This window comes from Nicotiana sylvestris, chromosome 5 (assembly GCF_000393655.2).
Source record: "Nicotiana sylvestris chromosome 5, ASM39365v2, whole genome shotgun sequence".
Classification (NCBI taxonomy): Eukaryota; Viridiplantae; Streptophyta; class Magnoliopsida; order Solanales; family Solanaceae; genus Nicotiana; species Nicotiana sylvestris.
The window spans coordinates 132,603,317-132,622,539 of record NC_091061.1 but is presented as its reverse complement, the minus strand read 5'-3'; the positions used below and the strand labels follow the sequence as shown (position 1 = coordinate 132,622,539).

The 19,223-nt window shown below is 37.4% G+C and overlaps 1 protein-coding gene and 1 non-coding gene across 2 annotated transcripts; one reads left to right on the top strand and one right to left on the bottom strand.

Moving 5' to 3' along the window:
• Window positions 1-2,815: 2,815 nt before the first annotated feature.
• LOC104246298 (photosynthetic NDH subunit of lumenal location 4, chloroplastic) lies at window positions 2,816-10,627 on the bottom strand. The gene is made up of 6 exons (XM_009802093.2): window positions 10,242-10,627; window positions 10,073-10,165; window positions 8,703-8,763; window positions 8,550-8,618; window positions 7,909-8,036; window positions 2,816-3,156 (listed from the first exon to the last, which is right to left on the bottom strand). Exons 1-5 carry the CDS (start codon window positions 10,575-10,577, stop codon window positions 7,957-7,959), a joined length of 639 nt encoding a protein of 212 aa, XP_009800395.1. The 5' UTR covers window positions 10,578-10,627; the 3' UTR covers window positions 2,816-3,156; window positions 7,909-7,956.
• A 4,768-nt stretch (window positions 10,628-15,395) lies between these two features.
• Window positions 15,396-15,502, top strand: LOC138869846 (small nucleolar RNA R71). The gene has a single exon (XR_011400097.1). It is a non-coding gene; the product is annotated as a small nucleolar RNA R71 (small nucleolar RNA).
• The last annotated feature ends 3,721 nt before the right edge of the window (window positions 15,503-19,223 follow it).

Sequence of the window (19,223 nt, the reverse complement as noted above, 5' to 3'; positions counted from 1 at the left end):
TCTTAGTCTCCCTAACTTGAGGAACTCCCAATTTGATGCTTTATAAATGTAAAAGTTGGATCCATTGGTTACCCATTGGCAATCCATTTTTTAAATGGATAATATGGTTATTTTCCATATTTAACCCGTTTTTAAAAAGTTCATTATCCAACTCATTTTTAGTGGATAATTTGGGTGGTTAACTCTTTTCTTTTAACCATTTTGTCACCCCTATTTAGAACCAATAAAAAACAACCGCATCACAAAAAATGTGTCAGCTAAGCCCTTTTCCACGAAATTTTTTATTTTGTGTCTCACACAACTGACATTAGTTGTGTGAGGCCTTTTTTTTATTTCACAACTATGTGGTCCCAGAATTTTTGTGGATCCAAATGTATAAAATATGGGTCCACAAATATACGAGATAAAAAGAGATCTCACACAACTACACAAAATAAAATCACTCCTTTTCCACCCCATTTCCTTCTGTCATTTCATTATGCTGTCAATTTCTCTCTCGCACACCCCGTTGCTCATCCTCTCTAGCCAGTCCTTCAATCCTTTCCCCTTCTAATAATTATCTCTAAAAGCTATAAGCTACACCAGAGGGTAACCACAAGTTATAAAGGAAAAAAAAATTAAGAAAGTTAGAAGATCTTGACTGAAAAATTAAACTCGCCGGCGCTAGGTGATGATGGAGAGGCGGATATTTTCTAGTGACCCCTAAACAAAGACACAAATGAACTAAGCAAATACAAGTATATCATGAACAAGGTGGGGGTTAGGGGTATGTTTATACGTAACACATATAATTGATGCGATATGCAGTCAATTATTATGGCTGCAAAGACTGAATATAACTCATATGTTACATGCGGTATATCTTAGCGGGATAACTAGCCGTTAAGGTATAGGGTATGTTTTAGATGCGTTATACATAATATGGTTCTCAACATTTTTTTCCACCTATTTTTATCTTTTGAGTCAAAATTTATAATATTTTAGCTCCGGACTCCCAGTTACTAGCCCATCAAAATGTCTTTACATAAATTATTATCACTTAATCCGTATTAATAATTCACATTTTGATCTCAATTTTGTCACTAAGTATAGTCAAATAATGCAGTTTGCTAAACCCAGGGGTGGGAGTAATAATTTTCCTTTCAAGGATATAACAGGATATAAACTATCAAAACAAATACATATATTGATGCATATATTGATGGCGTTGAACGTATTTGGAGTAATAGACCAAGTCATATGAATATGATTCACAACAATTACATAAGCAAATCGACCTCAAGATTCAGAAACATCACACAAGTCGCAGTTCAATTTGTATTGTAGAGGGTGCATGTACCTCAGACTATATCCCAACTACATATATAGCCCTTCAAAATAGTGGATGTGGGACCGTAAATCAGAATATTTTACCAAAATTCCTACTATAGCATATGCATGATTGAGCTATGACATCAAATAATCCCATAATTTCAGCTAGTTTCAACCTAGGATCTTCAGCATTGCAATTATATTGCTGAAGAGGTGACAGTGGAAAAGAGGCCAAATGGAATGCACTTAAACGATGTGGCATGACGGTCAATGAAGTTGATGAAAATCATGTAAGATTACTGTTTAAATTTCAGCGTAAAATATTTTCGCGATAATAGAATGCACACATTAATAATCTATGATGATCTTAGTAAACAAGCAGTGGCATACTGACAAATGTCATTATTGTTACACCGACCACCAAGTCATAAGGCTTTCCCAAGGGATGCTTTCTATTTACATTCCTGTCTCCTAGAACGAGTGACATGGGTGGTTCTTTCCATTTACCTAAGCCTTTGGTGGCCGAAATACGTAGTACTTGTCCTAGTGAAAATAGCATGTACCCAATAAAAATTGGTCCCGGCAGCATCATTATAAATGAAAGAAAAAGGAGGCCAAATGAAATGGCCTTGACCATTTCACTTCATGTTGCATAGAGAAGGGTGAGCTACAGAAGACTACATTGTGGATGTTATAAAAGATATAAAAAACTATCGAGAATCTTCCCCTAAACAAAACTCTCTTAAATACTACATCGTGGATGTTTCTATTCTTGTGCATGAAGGAGGAATCTCAATTTATAAAGGTCACAACCTTTTTCTACAAGTAAAGGATCTGTTAGATATAGAAAGGATCTATATTTTAAGGAAAAGTAAAAATCAATTATGGTAAACTCTTTTTCCTTCCTTCAAGAAAAGATAAAATCCTGGTAAGAAAATCAGGACAAAATCCTAACACATGATGCTCAGGGGCGGAGCTACAGTAGAGTGTGTGGGTTCGGGCGAACCAGTGACTTTTTCCCGAACTCTGTATTTGTGTTGAAAAAATTAGTTTATCTATATTGCTAAAGCACGCGAACCCAGTAACCAAAGGGGTTTGGGTTCAGCGGCAAAGGTTCTGTTTCCGGAAAAAATGCTTGGGTTCTAGTCCATTTGAAAGCACCGCATCTTTCTGCTACTTTTCTTTTAAAAGAAAAAACCTAACTAACTAAGAAATAAAACAAACTTTTTTCTGTTACTTTTTCTTTAAAAATAAAGCAAACGAAGTTCCAAAAGTCAAAGAAACACATTGAAGTTCCAAACTCACGTTTTTTCTGCTGTTTTTTTTTTTTTTAAAAAAACTAACTAACTAAGAAATAAGAACTAGTTTTAGGTCTAGGTCATGGTCTTATCTTAAAATTTAGAACTCATGCACTTTAAATCCTAGCTCCGCCTTGATGATGCTTCATTGAGGCCAATGATATTTTCTTGTAAGCATTATGCAGACAGTAAAAGTAGGGGAGAGCTGATAAACGGGGCTGTAATATTTAGTTCCAACAGTTTCAGTCACAAAATATACATGAAATAATTATACAAGATTTTCAAGTATGTTGAACATGAAACTTAAATTTGCATATACTTTATTTAAAGTGGAATGGTCAATTATACACACTATGTTAGTAACTTAGATTATCAACTCAAAAATGATCCCGGAAAAGTTGGCACCTGCAAGCTCTCCTCACCATTAGGTAAATTGCATCTTGTATGGTGAAAGCCATGTGATTCATGACTTACTTTTATTCCCTTTAGAGAACGAATCTGCCACCTTTTGCTCTATATCTTCATTCAAACTAATTATGGGTGGATCCTATATCAAGATATCAACAATATGTCAGTACATTAAACAAGCCCCACATTACTGAAGGAATGAGAAGTCAATATTTTCTGCATAACATCTTCAAGTGTAAGCTATGTAACCTTAGGCGGGGCAAGCTTCTAAAATCAGCTTATTTTGAAAAGCGTTTTTCACAAAAGTGCTTTTCAAAAAAGTACTTTTTTTCCTTCTAAAACCTTGGCCAAACACCTTAACTTTAGGGAAAAAAGCACTTTTGGCGGAAAAAAAACCCTTTTAGCCAAAACGAAGCTTGGCCAAACAGGCTATAAAACTGGTTACCCTGTAAGCCCACAAATTTCACATAGCTCAAACAATATGGCATGAGAGGGAACACTCTTGCTATGCCATTCCAATGAAAAATGTTCTTAATCAATAAGTACAGTATGAATACAGTTGCTTCACCGGGGGTATATTTTCAATACATGCTGACTAACTAACCAATTATGGTGCCAAAAGTTAAGAACTCAAAGATCTCTACCCAAAAAGTAACTTTCAGCAGCACAGCAAAAAGCCCTACGTGAATATGGGGCAAAAGACAGTGGAACAGCTTTTGACAAACATTTTATAATTCTAACCTGAATTCATTATTAGTATTAGTATTATTTTTGGGAAGTACCTAATCTGAATTCATTCTTAAAGTTAATGACCATGTTAGAGTTCAAGAATACTTAAAACATTACCAGAACTGATGCATTAATAATTGCATGGATTCATCTGCTCTAGAGACAGTATCTGAAGTGGAGTCATTGGGATGCCACAATGCCACTGAAATTTTGGCAGTTCTTAGCTTCAGAAATGGCAACTAAAAATCACTCCACATTTCGCTATTATCATTGTAGTCAACTAGTCAATAGTCACCATGATTTCCGTTACAGATGCCACACAGCACAAAATGCTTCAGCATAGCAGAGTCCAACACTTGAAGAAATTCAAACAAACTAAACAAATGGTGAATCCTTGAAAGCCACATCTGTTGTTTACTTACTACGATAGGATATTGTCTATTGCGGATCAACATTTCATTTAGAGGTCCTAGGTAGACCCAAGTGCAACAGAATCAAGGAAGATTGCATGTCCTAACATCTCTTTTTTACCTTTACGATAGAAGGTGGCATGATCTTTCGGCACCACGTTTGGTGCATGTTTCTCAACCTTAACGGAGTCCAATGGGTTATGCCAGCAAATGAAACACAAGCCCTATCCAGTTGGCAAAGCCAGAAAATGCGGACGGAGACAAAGAAAACCCGGAAGACCATTCCGCTTGGCATAATTTGGAGCATTTAGCTTGAGAGGAACCACAGATGTTTTCAGTGGAAGGAAGAGAATTCTTCACTGTTGAAAAATTGATGTATCCAGAGTTTAAAAATATATGGTGCAATGCTGATTTTACTACTGATACTACTGTAATGCCGGACTTCTTAGAATCTTTTCAGCTTTGAAGGGTTTCTTCATCGCAATATTTCATACATAGCTCGGTACTATATTGGCACAAAGTTTATTCATAAGATTTACCTTTTACTGATAAAAAAATTAGTGGTAAACAGGAACTATAACACATTGTTCTACATTTCCATTGAACTTATTACAGACAACTTATCTAAGAAATTGTATTTTATTCTATTTCTTTAACAAATGTCAGAAACTCAGCTGGAGAAGAATTTTAATTTGGTCTCTTTCTTGACCTATTGTTACAAAGCCAGTCGGATTTCAAGAGGTGGAGCACGATGGTTCCTTTATACAAGAATAAGGGTGATATCCAAAATTGCAACAACTATCGGGGTACCAAGCTGCTTAGTCATACTATGAAAGTTTGGGAGAGGGTGGTGGAGCTAAGGATGAGGAGTGTGTCTATTTCCGAGAACAGGTTTGGATTTATGCCGGGGCATTCGACTACGGAAGCCATTCACCTTGTTATGAGATTGATGAAACAGTATACGGAAGGAAGAGGGACTTGCATATGGTGTTCATCAACTTAGAAAAGGCTTACAATAAAGTTTCGATGGAGGTTCTATGGAGATGCTTGGAGGCTAGAGGTGTACCTATGACCTACATTAGGGTGATTAAGAACATGTATGATGGAGCGAAGACCCAGGTGAGGACTGTGGGAGGGGACTCGGACCATTTTCAGGTCATGATGGGGTTTCACCAGGGGTCGGCACTCAGCCCTTTTTTGTTTGCCATGCTGATGGACGTACTGACGCACCACATCCAAGGGGAGGTGTCGTAATGCATGTTATTTGCTGATGACATTGTTTTAATTGATGAGACGCGAGGTGGTATTGATACGAGGTTAGAGGTGTCGAAGCAGACCCTAAAGTCTAAAGGTTTCAAGTTGAGTAGGATCAAAACTGAATACTTGGAGTGTAAGTTCAGTGGTGCCACTCAGAGAGTGGAAGGGGAGGTGAGGCTGGATTGACAAGTCATCCCTATGAGGGGAAGTTTTAAGTACCTTGAATCTATCATATAGGGGGATGATGAGATTGATGAAGATGTCACACATCGTATTGGAGCGGGATAGATGAAGTGGAGACTTGCTTCCGGTGTTTTGTGTGACAAGAAGGTGCCACCACAACTTAAAGGTATGTTTTATGGAGCGGTGGTCAGACTGACTATGTTGTATGGGGCTAAGTATTGGGCAGTCAAGAGCTCCCATGTCCAGAAGATGAAGGTAGCAGAAATGAGAATGTTGAAATGGATGTACGGGCAAACCAGGTTAGATAGGATTAAGAATGAAGTTATTCAGGGACAAGGTGGGTGTGACCCCTATTGAAGACAAGATGCGGGAAGCGAGGCTTAGATGATTTGGACATGTGAGGAAGAGAAGTACAGACGCCCGGTAAGGAGGTGTAAGGGGTTGACATTGGAGGGCCTAAGGAGAGGTAGAAGTAGGCCGAAGAAGAATTGGGGAGAGGTGATTAGACATGACATGGCGCAACTACAATTGACCGAGGACATGACCCTTCATAGGAAGGCGTGGAGGTCGAGGATTAGGATAGTAGGTTAGGTAATCTAGAATGTTCATATTGGTAGTATTAGCACGTACTCTCGCTTTCTGTTGGTATTAGGTTTCTATGACTACCTGTCGTTTGTTGCATTTTGGTCATCTTACCGTCTTGTTACTTATGCTGCTTTTACCTGGCTTATCGTTGTTGTTCCTTCTTGTTTTTCTTTTCATTAATGTGGTGCTTATGCTTTCCTGAGCCGGGGTCTATTGGAAACAACATCTCTATCTCCACACGGTAGGGGTAAGATCTGCGTACACACTACCCTCCCTACACCCCACTATATGGGAATATACTGGGTATATTGTTGTTGTTGGTCAGAACGGTTATTAGAATGAAACAAGGGACAGGGTAAACCTGGAAATTATGAACATAAAACCTACATAAACAAGTATTTGTGGAGATGTGTTTTGCAAAGTGTTGGGAACAGTTAAAATTGGATAGAAGACCTATATGTTAGATTATTGAAGGAACAATAAATCATTCTGATAGCTTCATTTGATAGGTCCTAACAATCTTTGCGACCCTGTTTCCTAGTTTAACCATTCAATACTCATGAAGGTACATGCACTTTTTCTTTTTTTTAATTTAATTTCTTTTCTTTCTTTTTTGTTTTGGTTTTTTTTTTTTTTTGGGTGGGGGGTTAAGATAGGAAGGGCAGCTGCGGTAAAGCCATAATGTTTACATGATAAGAACATAATGTAGGCGCAGAATAGTCCACAGGATCAGTCATCAGTCTTTCTTTGACTTTCCTGATCTGTAGTTGTATGGCATTCCTGCTTAGAAAATGAAAATACTTTTTCTTATATATGATGAGGATCTCTGTTCCAAAAGTTGCGAACATTACTTTCATGTGAATAAATATGTTGAAATAACTAGTTTTTGTTTTCTGGAAATTTTCTCTCTCTAGGAATAGTAAATAAGAGAGCTACAGTCTGCTAAAAATCACCAAGATAACGCACTCTTCTTTTGATATTCTCTTTTCCACATGTGCAATTCACTTTAGCTTAATTCTTTGATGATAAACAGAGTATGATACACCACTGGACAAATCATGTAAAGGAATCATCTAACAATGTATTCTAAGCGAAAAAGTGACATGTTGGTCGATGCAAGAAAATTTCTATGTCTCATGAAGTTACCCCCAAAAAAAAAGTTGAGTACTACTTTCTCTGTCCCAGTTACTTGAGCTAGTTTTCCTTTTCCCTTATTCCCAAGCTACTTGACCCTCTTTTTGGATGAAAATCCCCAATATGATAATTCTACTAAATTTAAGCTAACAAATCCCGCCTCTGTGCAAAATATAATAGGTCACAATCGGGGATAAGGGAGATGTATGATGGGGTGATGGTTAGCATAAGAATACTCAAAGTAATTAGAGGAGTCATACAGTCGATCCCAACTAGTTTGGGAATTAGGCGCAGTTCATGTATAAATTTAAGCTAACACTATCTTATCTTTTTGTTAGTTATCTAGAATCCGCTAAAATAACCACAAGGGCAGATTTTTATACAATTTTTAACTAGATGTGATATATCTTTGACACTCTACTCCACCTTGTATACATTTAAATATCGTCCTGAATCTCCTCTAGGTTGGTCTCATATGGTAACACGTGATAGGGTCATCCGGAAGGGAGGGAGGGAGTACAAAAGTAAGTGTGACACCATGATATAACAAAGCAAGTTAGAACACTTAATTTCAAGGTGGCTTAGGAACTCACTAGTTGTGCTTGAGCTTCAGATTTCTCATCATATCATGTTGGCTTGCTTCATTTCCTGTTTCCCGAGTAGATTTCGACGAACTTTATGTCATATACAAGTGTTGCATTTCCAGGAATGTTGCAGTCCCCTACACAAATAACAAACAGAAATCATAATTACTGTGTAAACACCTTTTTATTAAACAAAAGAAAAAAGAAAATATTACTGTGTAAACAACTGCAATCACAACAAACTGAATATATTCTTGTTATTTGCAGAGATGAAAAAGTTAGATGAGTAACATGATGAAAATGGGCAAATGAGTCCTTCACAGCCTCCCAAGGCCAGTGGTAGCCAGATGGTATAATTGAGGAATATACATTGATTAAGATCACTAAGATAAATTGCATACTTATTGACATCCACCCTTTCAGAACATAGTAAGCAGAGTTGTTGAAGATGCTACTTGCTAGTAAGTGTTTCTTTCAATAATAATGCAAGTTTTCTTCTCACCAGTTAAACAAAGGAAAAAATTAAAAGACTTATTTTGGCTAGCTTGATGAAGATAAAGAATAGGCCTTATCATCTGATGTCACGAGCTGATATATGTCTTAAGGAACCCAACAATATAATGCATTTAAAATGCACCAAAAAAACACACCTGAAAAGCAGCCTGCTGGTTCTGGTCCATATGCCAAATGTGGAGGAATCTGAAGCTTACGTTTTCCACCTATGTACCAAAACTTCTAAAGTGAACTATGCTGGGAACAAGAAAAACGTCCACAGGAAGCTCTTATTAGCTGTAAGATCTTACCAATATGCATTGGCGGTATCCCTTCACCTCCCAAGATTCCTTGATCTAATCCCTTGATAACCTGTCAACAGCATGCCCCAGTTCACGAATTGTAGATGAGGTATTGCAAAAATTGAACTATACTCTTCATTTAGTTTTTCGTTTATGTTTCTTATTCATGTACTCCTTCAACCTGAACCTTAGATAAAGCTCTTGGATCTCGTTGCAATTGCAAATTGAGGTGTAAATTACCTCATAGTGAATATATATAGCAAGAGATTCCAGTATAACAGAAAGTTATGGATTACTGAGAAGTATTGGTTATCACTTAGCAGCACGTTATTTCTGTCTTCCTTTGATCAATAAGCAAATGGGGTTGCTGATGTTACATGGTGTGACAAAATCGACCTTGGGCCTAACTCAATCCCATAAGCTAGCACATGAGGGGAGGATTGACCGTATAAGGAGATCACAATATGTAGGAAACGTGCCCCCCTCCCCGGACTGCCCAAATGGAATGTGGATAACATAGCACAAAGGTCCAACACTGACAAACGCAACAACAGGGATCAATGATTTTGGCTTTGATACCATGTAAAAAAATGGAGCTTGGGCCTAACTCAACCCTAAAAGCTAGCTCATGAGCGGAGGGTTGCCCAAGACCATATAAGGATACCACAACCCATTCCCTCAACCAATGTGCGAATTAACAAATGGAAATAATCTTATCTTGTTCTACTCCATTTGATATCCCAAAACATGGTTGTCACCTTTCTACAAACTTCTTTTATATTTCATCCATTTTCCTTCTTTCTTGTATGGATAATGTTTTTTTTTTTTATAGTAAAAGATCTCGGTAGCAAAAACAGGGAACGAGGGCACGGGGAATAGGAAAGATGTTAATACATATCCAGACAATAAGACTAGCTTAATAAAGCCTAGAAGTCTAGTAAATTTGGATGATGGTAACATACACTTACTTTTGTAAAGTAAGAGGCTGTAAAATGGATGATAACTATCTTCAATTTCCAGCATTTATGAAAGTCAAAAAAACAGTGGAAATGAAAAATGAGGATACACTAAAACATGGATGATAATGCCCTAACAGTTGCTTAATTTAATAACAGTGTCGTTTACCTGTTCTCTTTACAAACTGCTCATAATTTGTTTGTCATTACATAGATATGTGTCCAGCTTTATGATCTTATCTTTTGATGCATATAGTGTATAGAACTATAAATATATACAAACGCCATTTCAACTGTCTATCTGATAGATAACCAGCCCTAATTTTATAATCTGGGACAGATATAGAAAGCAGAAGCTAATTCGGAGTCACACTTTATACCATCGATCAGTTGCAATGGCTTACATCTGACCCCAAGACATACCTTGCCCATGCCGAGGCGCATGGTCAGGGGTCGACCACGTTTATAGCTGCTGTCGAAAACTATGCCATCCCCAAACCTTGCAGTATAGTGAATCTGAAAGAATAATATACCATTCTCAAGTTCAAGAAAGATTAGAGATAGATAACTTTGATATTCAAACGAGACTTACATTAATGAGCTGGTTATAAGGAGCCTCTTGACCAGAGCCAACAGCAATGTCACAATAACCAAGTCCAGAGCGGGCAAAATTGAAGTCACAAGTGGGCTCAGCAGTAGTAGCATAGTATTCAATTCTGGTAGCATCAGCAGTTAACGGTGTCAAAGCCACTACTGAAGCAGCTAATATTCCAACACCCACTTGCCAAATTTTCTTCTTATTTATAGTAGGAGTTGATTGTATTTGTTGTGGCCAAGAAGAAGCCTTGAAACTGGCTGCTGTAGCTATGGGCTTTGGAGTGAAGACTTGAAGCTTTGGTGATGAAATGGCTAATGAAGAGACTGCCATTTTTATGTCTTTGTGGTTTCTATCTGACTAATCTGTAGCTTGTGGGCTGTATTTAGATATATGGGCATTGCTTGTTTTTGAGAACATCATACATTTTTGGGGCCCATTTTGGCACACGTGCGGGCCAATTGGTTTTCCCGGATTTTAATACAAATATATATGATACATGAACGCTTCATATATATTTTTCCATTATTTGAAACTTTATTACTCTTAATGTTTATGTTTAGTTAACTATCCGGCATAAACAAATTTTATTTACAAAATATATACAATCCACCTTAAAAGACTCTTAATTCATTATTTGTGCCTTCAATCAAGGAATTTAGTTACACTCTTTTACTTTTTTTCTCCCCTCTCCCCTCTTCTCTCCGGATTCTCTCTTTCTCCCCATATTTCGAGTAAACGGAGTGCTGATGGGGTTACGAACATGAAATTAAATAATTATTTAGTACAAAAGATTAATTGCAATGTGCTAAAAATTATTTACTCCTGCAAACTAAATCATAAAGTACGTACACGTAATAGAACCCCTTTAACAACGCATGAACAGAACCCCTTTAACAACGTGTATGTACATAAACATTGCAATTAATCTTTTGCCATTCAAATCTTTTGTACTAAAAATTATTTACTTCTGCAAACTAAATTAGATATATGATGGATGAAAATTTTATTTTGGGTAAATAGGTGACCACGCCCACAAGGGAATTGTCAACTACATTTAACGAAAAGGAGGATAAGCAGATTTGAATGTCTTTTAGCTATAGCAGAGCATCTATCAATTGATATATAATTACAATTTTCATACATTATTTCTATTCAGTTATATATAACTATATAGTTATATATATAACTATATTATCATACCATTTAAATACAATTTTTATATAAATTTTATACAATATGTCTTTTATATATTTTATATTATACAACTTATCTATGATTTTCATACATTATTTCTATCAAGTTATATACAACTACAATATCATACCACGTACAATTTTTATACAAATTTTATACAATATGTCTTTGTATATTTTGTGTCTGATTTATACATAGTAAAAACAAATTTTAGACAACTAATTATATATAACTTATCTTCAATTTTCATACATTATTTCTACTCAGTTATATACAACTACAATATCGTACAACTTAAATGCAATTTTTATAAAATACTGTTCAACTTTCATACAATAGTTAAATAAAATTTTTTATATAAACAACACAATACAATTTTTCTATAGTTTTACTACAATTTCGTAAGTATAATGTATGTCATGTCGTCTTCTTCTTCTTCTTCGAGTTTCAATCTGAAATTTAGCCAAAATGAAGTCTAATCTTCACCAAAACACCCTCAAAATTGAGATATAAACTCCAAACCATATTCTTAATTGTTTGCAACACCCAATCCAAACAAATAATGATTTTTGAAAACCCAAATTCGAATTCAAAGCTTTTTAGTGGATATTAATTGTGGAATTGTTGATCTCTTTTCCTTTGCTTTACATTACTGAAATTAGGGATTGAGAGATAGAGAGAAACATTGATAGAATTCTCAATTCTTTGCAACAACACCCAATTCAAACAAATAATATTTTTTGAAAACCCAAATTCGAATTCAAAACTTCAAAGCTTTTTAATGGTTGTCAATGGTGGAATCGTGAGTGAGTGCAAGATACATGGGGGATGGGGGATGTGGAGAGAGAAACGTGGGGGAGTGTAAGATACGTCAGAATTATTTTAGAACACTAATTATTATCATTAATTCCCTTAAAATGCAGATAAATGGTAATTGGATATACAAAATGTAATTATAGTAAAACTTGAATAGAAAAGGTAATATAGTTTCATATAGTGTATAGGAATGTAAAAATTCCTATTATATATCTGCCGGCTATTTTTCATTTAAACATTAGATGGGAGGCTATTTGAGTTAATTTTTTTTTTTTCTAATTTGTTGATTTTGGGCAGTTCGGTGCACATGACCAAGCAAGGACTGCACCCCAGGGGTATAATGCAGCCATCCTACCATAATAAAAGCACTAGTAGTTGTTTTTACCATTTGTTTAATTTAAGGGGAAATTACTTTAAAGTCATTTTCATATCTTGGTATAGTGGCTTCAAGTATCCAATATTACCTTTGTCCCAATTTATGTAGTATTTTTTTTTGCTTATCAAGATTTAAACTTCATAATTTTAGTTGTGAATTGGACATAAAATCTTTTTTTTGAAATAAAATTTATACATTAAAAATTATGTAAAAAGTATTATTAGTCACAATAATAAATAATTGAAAGCATTTAAAAGGCATATACAAAAATCACGATCAAAGAAGAATTTATTTAGCTCTCAGAATCCAAATACTTTCGCATAAGGGACATATAAGTATTACCTAGCCCATATTTAAATTAAAGGGCGTAAAATACGAGGTATTATTGAAAACTAAACATTATACTAAACATAATAGGTGCTTTTAGATCACAAGAGTTTGGAGTTAAAAACATTTATAACAAAACATCCTCCTATTTTATCAAGTTCATCTAGTGATAAAAAAAAAAAGTTGGGAGGACTTGGTAGATTAATTGCAAAATCATTAACCTGCAATCATGAATGTTTCTAGCTGATCTCATCTTTGGAAATAATTAGCTTTGGAGTTTTGTTTCTTTCACAAACTCGTTAATTTTCAGTCAAAGTTTTTATCGTCATTGTTACTAACCAGTTAGGATAGAACCTACCAACTTTCCCGTTGGAAGATGATAATAAATTCGTCAATTAATGATGCTCTCGTGGCTTTGGCACTTCTACTTTGAATTCGTTGTGTCCTACCCCTCCATAAACTATCCATCACTCAAGACTCCTTTAAAGGGGAAAAAAAGAAAAAAGAAAAAACATGGGTGTATTAAAGATGTTTACCCTAAAAACGGATAACAATTGAATTTATACGCGGTTTTAAGGATACGTGATATAACCTGGTACAAATTAAGAAGACAGATTAATATTGAAATTGATGATAAGAAAATAAATGCAAACCACACAAATTGAATAGCCTTAGCCTTCGAGTTCGATCACTATCGAACCAAGAAATGCCTCTACTGATGTAAGAATAGAATAACAAGGTGATAAGAGCTAAAAATAACAGTATAATTGCTTTGTATTGCGTATTTCAATATGTGTTACAAATAATTAGACCCCCCCCCCTATATAGTAGGAGTGTCCTACTCTTGATACAACTCTATACAAGGAAAAAAATCTCATGATTTGCTAATTAACCGGCCTCTCTTTGATACGTGTCGAGATTCCCGCCATGATCTTCAACTAATCGCGAGTATTGATCACGCTCAACTATGCCTTCTAAAAGACAAAGCGACCGTTGCAAATATAATCTGGTTTTAAGTCCGGAGTCGAATCCTCAGGGAACTAACCTATCTATTATAACTCTTGGCAATGCTCAGTTTGGTATATATGAACAACGGCATCAAGTTTATGCTGGCTCCTAAGTCACATAATGCCTTTGCAAAGGCATAACTCCCAATAATGCATGGAATAGTAAAGCTACCTGGGTCAGACATCTTTTGAGCCATGGGTTTTGTCACTATTGCACTGTAGTTACGTCTGTGTTAGAGTTACTGTGGATAGGTCCTGAAAGTCAAATTTTCATGACATTAGGTCCTTCATCATCTTTGCATAGCCTGGCATCTCCCTCAAAGCATCCATCAGAGGGATATTCAATTGAATTTGACGAAGCATCTCCATAAATTTCCTGTATTGATCTTCCTTCTTTTGTTTTGCTAGTCTCCACAAGAGGTGCCCTCTGTTCTGCAGCTTGTTCACTCTCCTTAGCCTTACCCTTATCGTCCTGAGCCTGTTCAACCACCACTTCAGTAAGTTCTGCTGATTCATCTACCTCTAATGGAACTGGAGTGGCTGGCATAGTCTCTTTGCTGGATTGTACAACTTCTTGCTCCCTGTCTAAATCTCTCCCATTCCGGACTTACGGCCATCAGCTGATTCGGGTTTTGCTCCTTGGGGTTAATGTTCGTGTTTGCTGGAAATGTTCCCTACGGGCAATTGTTTAAGGCCATGGACAGCTGCCCCAGTTGAGTCTCAATATTCTTTATTGCTGAGTCATAAACTGCCAACTTTTCCTGCATCTTACCATTTGTTCCAATGAGTTGTTGAAGCATTCCCCTGATCTCTACCATGTTGTTATCTTGTTGCTGAGGAGGTGTCTGATATGCCAACTATTACTGGTTCTGCTGTGGATAGCCCTGTTGCCTCTGATATGGCACCATTTGGCCTTGGGGCTGCACACCACCAGGTTGTGGCATGTTTGATCTGTACTGCTGATTGGGTGATGGTCTCCACTGCTGTCCTCCTTGTCTCTGACCCCCGAAGTTATTGACATAATTTATATCCTCTCTTACCCCTTGGTTGTCACCTTCTCCACTCCATGAACACACATAAGACTGATTAATACAGAGTGTACACAGTCCTCCATTTGTTGTGTCAACAATATGCACTTGCTTTGTACCCATCTCATCGATCTCCTTTGTCAATATACTCATCTGAGTCATGAGTGTAGCCATGTTCTTAGCCTGTGAATTATTTGGGTCAAGAGGAACTGAATGCACTATTGGTGCCAGAGTTGTGCCCCTCGTCATCCACCCTGAATTCTAGGACATCTTGTCAAGAAGGATTTTGCACTCGGTGAATGTCTTACTTAAAAATGCACCCCCAGCTGAAGCATCTACATTGGCCTTTAGATTGTCTGCTAACCCCACGTAGAATTTCTGGCCAAGCATCTGGTCTGGAATACCATGGTGGGGGCACTTCACTAGCATCCCTTTGAATCTTTCCCAAGTTTCCTGCAAGGTCTCAGTAGGCTGCTGCTTGTACTACAATATCTCATCAATTTGTCTTGCAGTCTTGTTGGGCGGGTAGAACTTGTTCAGGAACTGCTTGACTAATTCCTCCCAGGTGACAATGAAATTTATTGGGAGCGAATTCAGCGAAGTCTGAGCTTCCCCGGTCACAGAGAACGGGAACAGTAACAACTTGATAGCTTCTAGGGTCACATTTGGCTGCCTTTGGCTCACACAAATCGATAGAAATATTTTCAAATGTTGTTGAGGATCTTCAATGTGTGACCTGGAGAATAATCCCTTATTCTGCAGAAGATGCAGCATGTTGTTGGTGATCTGGAATGTCTCCGCTTGTATTGGAGGCACAGAAATGGCAGTGGCCAGGTTGTCAGCTGTTGGTTGTGCCCAATCATAAAGTGCGGCTTCTGGCACAAGAGGTGCTACCACTCTGGCGTTAGGGTCAACCGGCTCATCCCTGATGTTTTCGTCGACGTTATGCATGTCACCCATGTTGATTTCAAGTTGGTGTATTTGTTGGGATTGTTTGTTTTTCTTGTTGGCACGGTTTAATGCCCTGAATGTTTTCTCGGGGTCTGAGAGTCCTTCAAGCAGTTCTCCATTCCTCGATGAATTCCTAGGCATACACCTAAATCCCACAAGAGTTCAAACGTGATAATTTCAATGGAAAAAATTGTTTAACACCTTAGAAATTTGATTTAAACTAATAATTCCAGCACTACTTCTAAGTTGTAATAAATAACAGTGTTAGTTTCCCGGCAACGACGCCAAAATTTGATCATGCCCAACTATGCCTTCTAAAAGACAAAGCGGTCGTTGCAAATATAATCTGGTTTTAAGTCTGGAGTCAAATCCTCAGGGAACTAACCTATCTATTACAACTCTTGGCAATGCTATTATCAACTCAAACAATTTCCAGATGCAAGATTTTTATCAACAAAGATTGGGTTTTGTTTAACTATTTCAAATGATATTAAAAATAACAAGATGCTAAATCAAAGATAATTCAATGGTAAAAAGGTCTAGGGTATTGATTTCCCCAATTGCTAGTTTAATCTTTAACTCTTTTGCTATAATCTCGCCGTAATACTTTATGAGGATTATGAGCTATGGGTTATCGTAAGTATCTCTCGATCAACTACGATAATTTAGTAGAGCATTCTCTCGAACTACTCTAGCTGACAACATGTGCAGCTCTGAGTTATCCCACCAAAGTTTCGTTATCTCTAACCCCACTTTGAAGTTCAAGTGATGAATCTCTTCAATTACCCAAAAGTGATGTTGTTCAACAGTAGTCTAACCTAATATTCTTTCTCAAGCAACATAAGGCAATTAGACACGATTAATCAAGGTCCCATTCAATTAATCACCATACAAAACATAGTTGAACAATCATATAATAAACCCGGCTCGATTATAACAAAACTGAGTCAAAACTTCATCTAACAATTGGTTCCATCAACCCTAGATTAAATGTTAGCTACTCATAACAAAGCAAGATAAAACTATAAAATTGTTCATAATGTGTAATTACACGAAATAAAAGGTGATAGAAAAACTGTAATGTTTGGTTGATCTTCTCACACTTGTTCTTGCCTCCAAAGTAGTCTAAAAACAAGTTTAATGATATCTTGGGCGACCTTCTAGAGTTTATAAGGGTTTGGAATAAGTTTTCCCCGAATTACACTTTGGTCCCTAAATTTTCTGGCAACTTCATAGTTCACCGCGGTCGCGACAGACCGCGGCGCGACTGCGGTGAGAGCATAAAATTCTGCCTGTGTTTTGTTGACTGTCGCGGTCTGACCGCGGTCCACCGCGGTCGCGGTGGATTCCACCCCAGTCCACTTTTTGCTTCTTTCCGCTTGGGTACTTCTTGATTGGACGTTTTCTTCACACTATTGACTCCAAAACACTCCATAGTTCTTCCTAACTTGGATTAGTCCCTGCGAAGCAAAAGAACACCAATTAGAGCATTTTGTTATCATTTTTCCTATAAAACAACAATAAAGTATAGTATAATTAGGTGCAAATATCGTCTATATAGCCTGATATCATGTATCTCGGTCCTCTGTTATTCGACTCGGTAGATTTTTCTCGATCTTATTTGGTCTCGATCTTATTCGATCCCATGATCACGAGCTTGATGCTGTAACTCCATACCTCGGCGATATAACTCGAGATTGATCTTTAACTTGTCATGTTTCAGTCTCGATTGGTCATACAATAGGCGAACCCGATTTTGACCGTATACAGATAGTTCCCTTATTTTTCGGAGAGAAGACGACGAGAAACGATATGAACCTCGGAATCCTGCTTCGATAGAACATGACGTAAGCGTCAAACGGTTACCGAAACGTCATGTCGATCCAGTTACCAAGACATTAAATGCGTGTCAGTTTGGTCGGCCACTACGGGTTTTGAACCGTCACTAGCAGACTATAAATATCACAATTTTCATTCATTCAAACTTTATGTCCAAGCTTCTTCCATCCTTGTTCTCCAAAAATCTCTTCATTCTCCAAATTTCTTTAACTTTCTGCAAACCGCTAAGCATGCCTTCTTAATTCCTTATTCTTCATCTTTTCTCTAAAATGGCGAAAACTTCCAAGAAAGTCCTACAAAAGGAAAAAACCGCTTGATCACGGCTTGTCGGCGATGGAACTGCGGTGGAGCCACTCGATCGGTGCTAATTTCAAGATTAAAAAAACTTCCTCGGTACCGGGTTGATGTCAACCGGTCTCGAGATATATGTACAATCATCGATGATCTCCTCTCCTAGGTCAAATAGGATTGTAACTGGGTCGATAAACAAGTGATGCTGCCCTCGCCTGGAGAATCAATTACCACCCACGTGGATGGTTTTTTAAGTGTTTACACTTACCCCTTCACGTTAGGTCCCTTAGATTCGATCATTATTGTCTTATGCAAAAGGTATGAAGTGACTCTCGGTCAGATTCACCCCTCTTTCTGGAGGATAGTGATTCTTATTCGTTTCTTCATAAACAAAATCAAGAGGTGTGCCTTCACCCTCGATCATCTTATACGCCTATATAGTCCCCGACTCTATTTAAGGGGATTAATCAAACTTGCCCGCTGGGCCACCAGGGCCCTGTTCTCGAGTATAGATGAGGATCGAGACCGAGGCTGGATGGGCAGATTTGTTTGAGTGAGGACCTGGGACTTGATCCCTGCCAAGGATATGCCATTTCCCGAGAAATGGAACATGAAGCGTAAGTATAACTTCTCCTAAAAGATTTTATTTATTGTTTCTTTCCTTTCCTTCCTCCTATCGGTGTTGTTGTGGTGCAGCCGTGTCTCGGATGCTGGATGCGGTTTCTCAACTCAAAGAATGGGTCGAGGGTCTTATGTCACAAAGACCATATTTCGAGCACACATGGCACGAATTGTCGAAGGGTTGATGGGAGGCCCGTAATCATGGTAAGTTTTCTCTTCTAATTCAATAATGTTTGATTTTTTCTTGTACTGTCGAATTCTTATTGGCTCTTTTTTTTGTAGGTCTCCCCAAAGATGTTGCTATAAGGCCTCCATTCAGTGATTAGGATATGCCTCTCAAGTCCCATGCTCCGAAGCAGGGTGATGAAAAGAAGAGAAAAAGGGTCTCGAGTTCCCCAAACTCAGAAAAGAAAAAACCAAAAAGGAAGTCGGTAAGCCCAAGGGGAGCTCCGACGTTCTACCCTCAGACTCAGTCTATCGGCTAAGGATGAGTCCGAAGAAGAAGATAAATCCAAGTTGGTGGCCC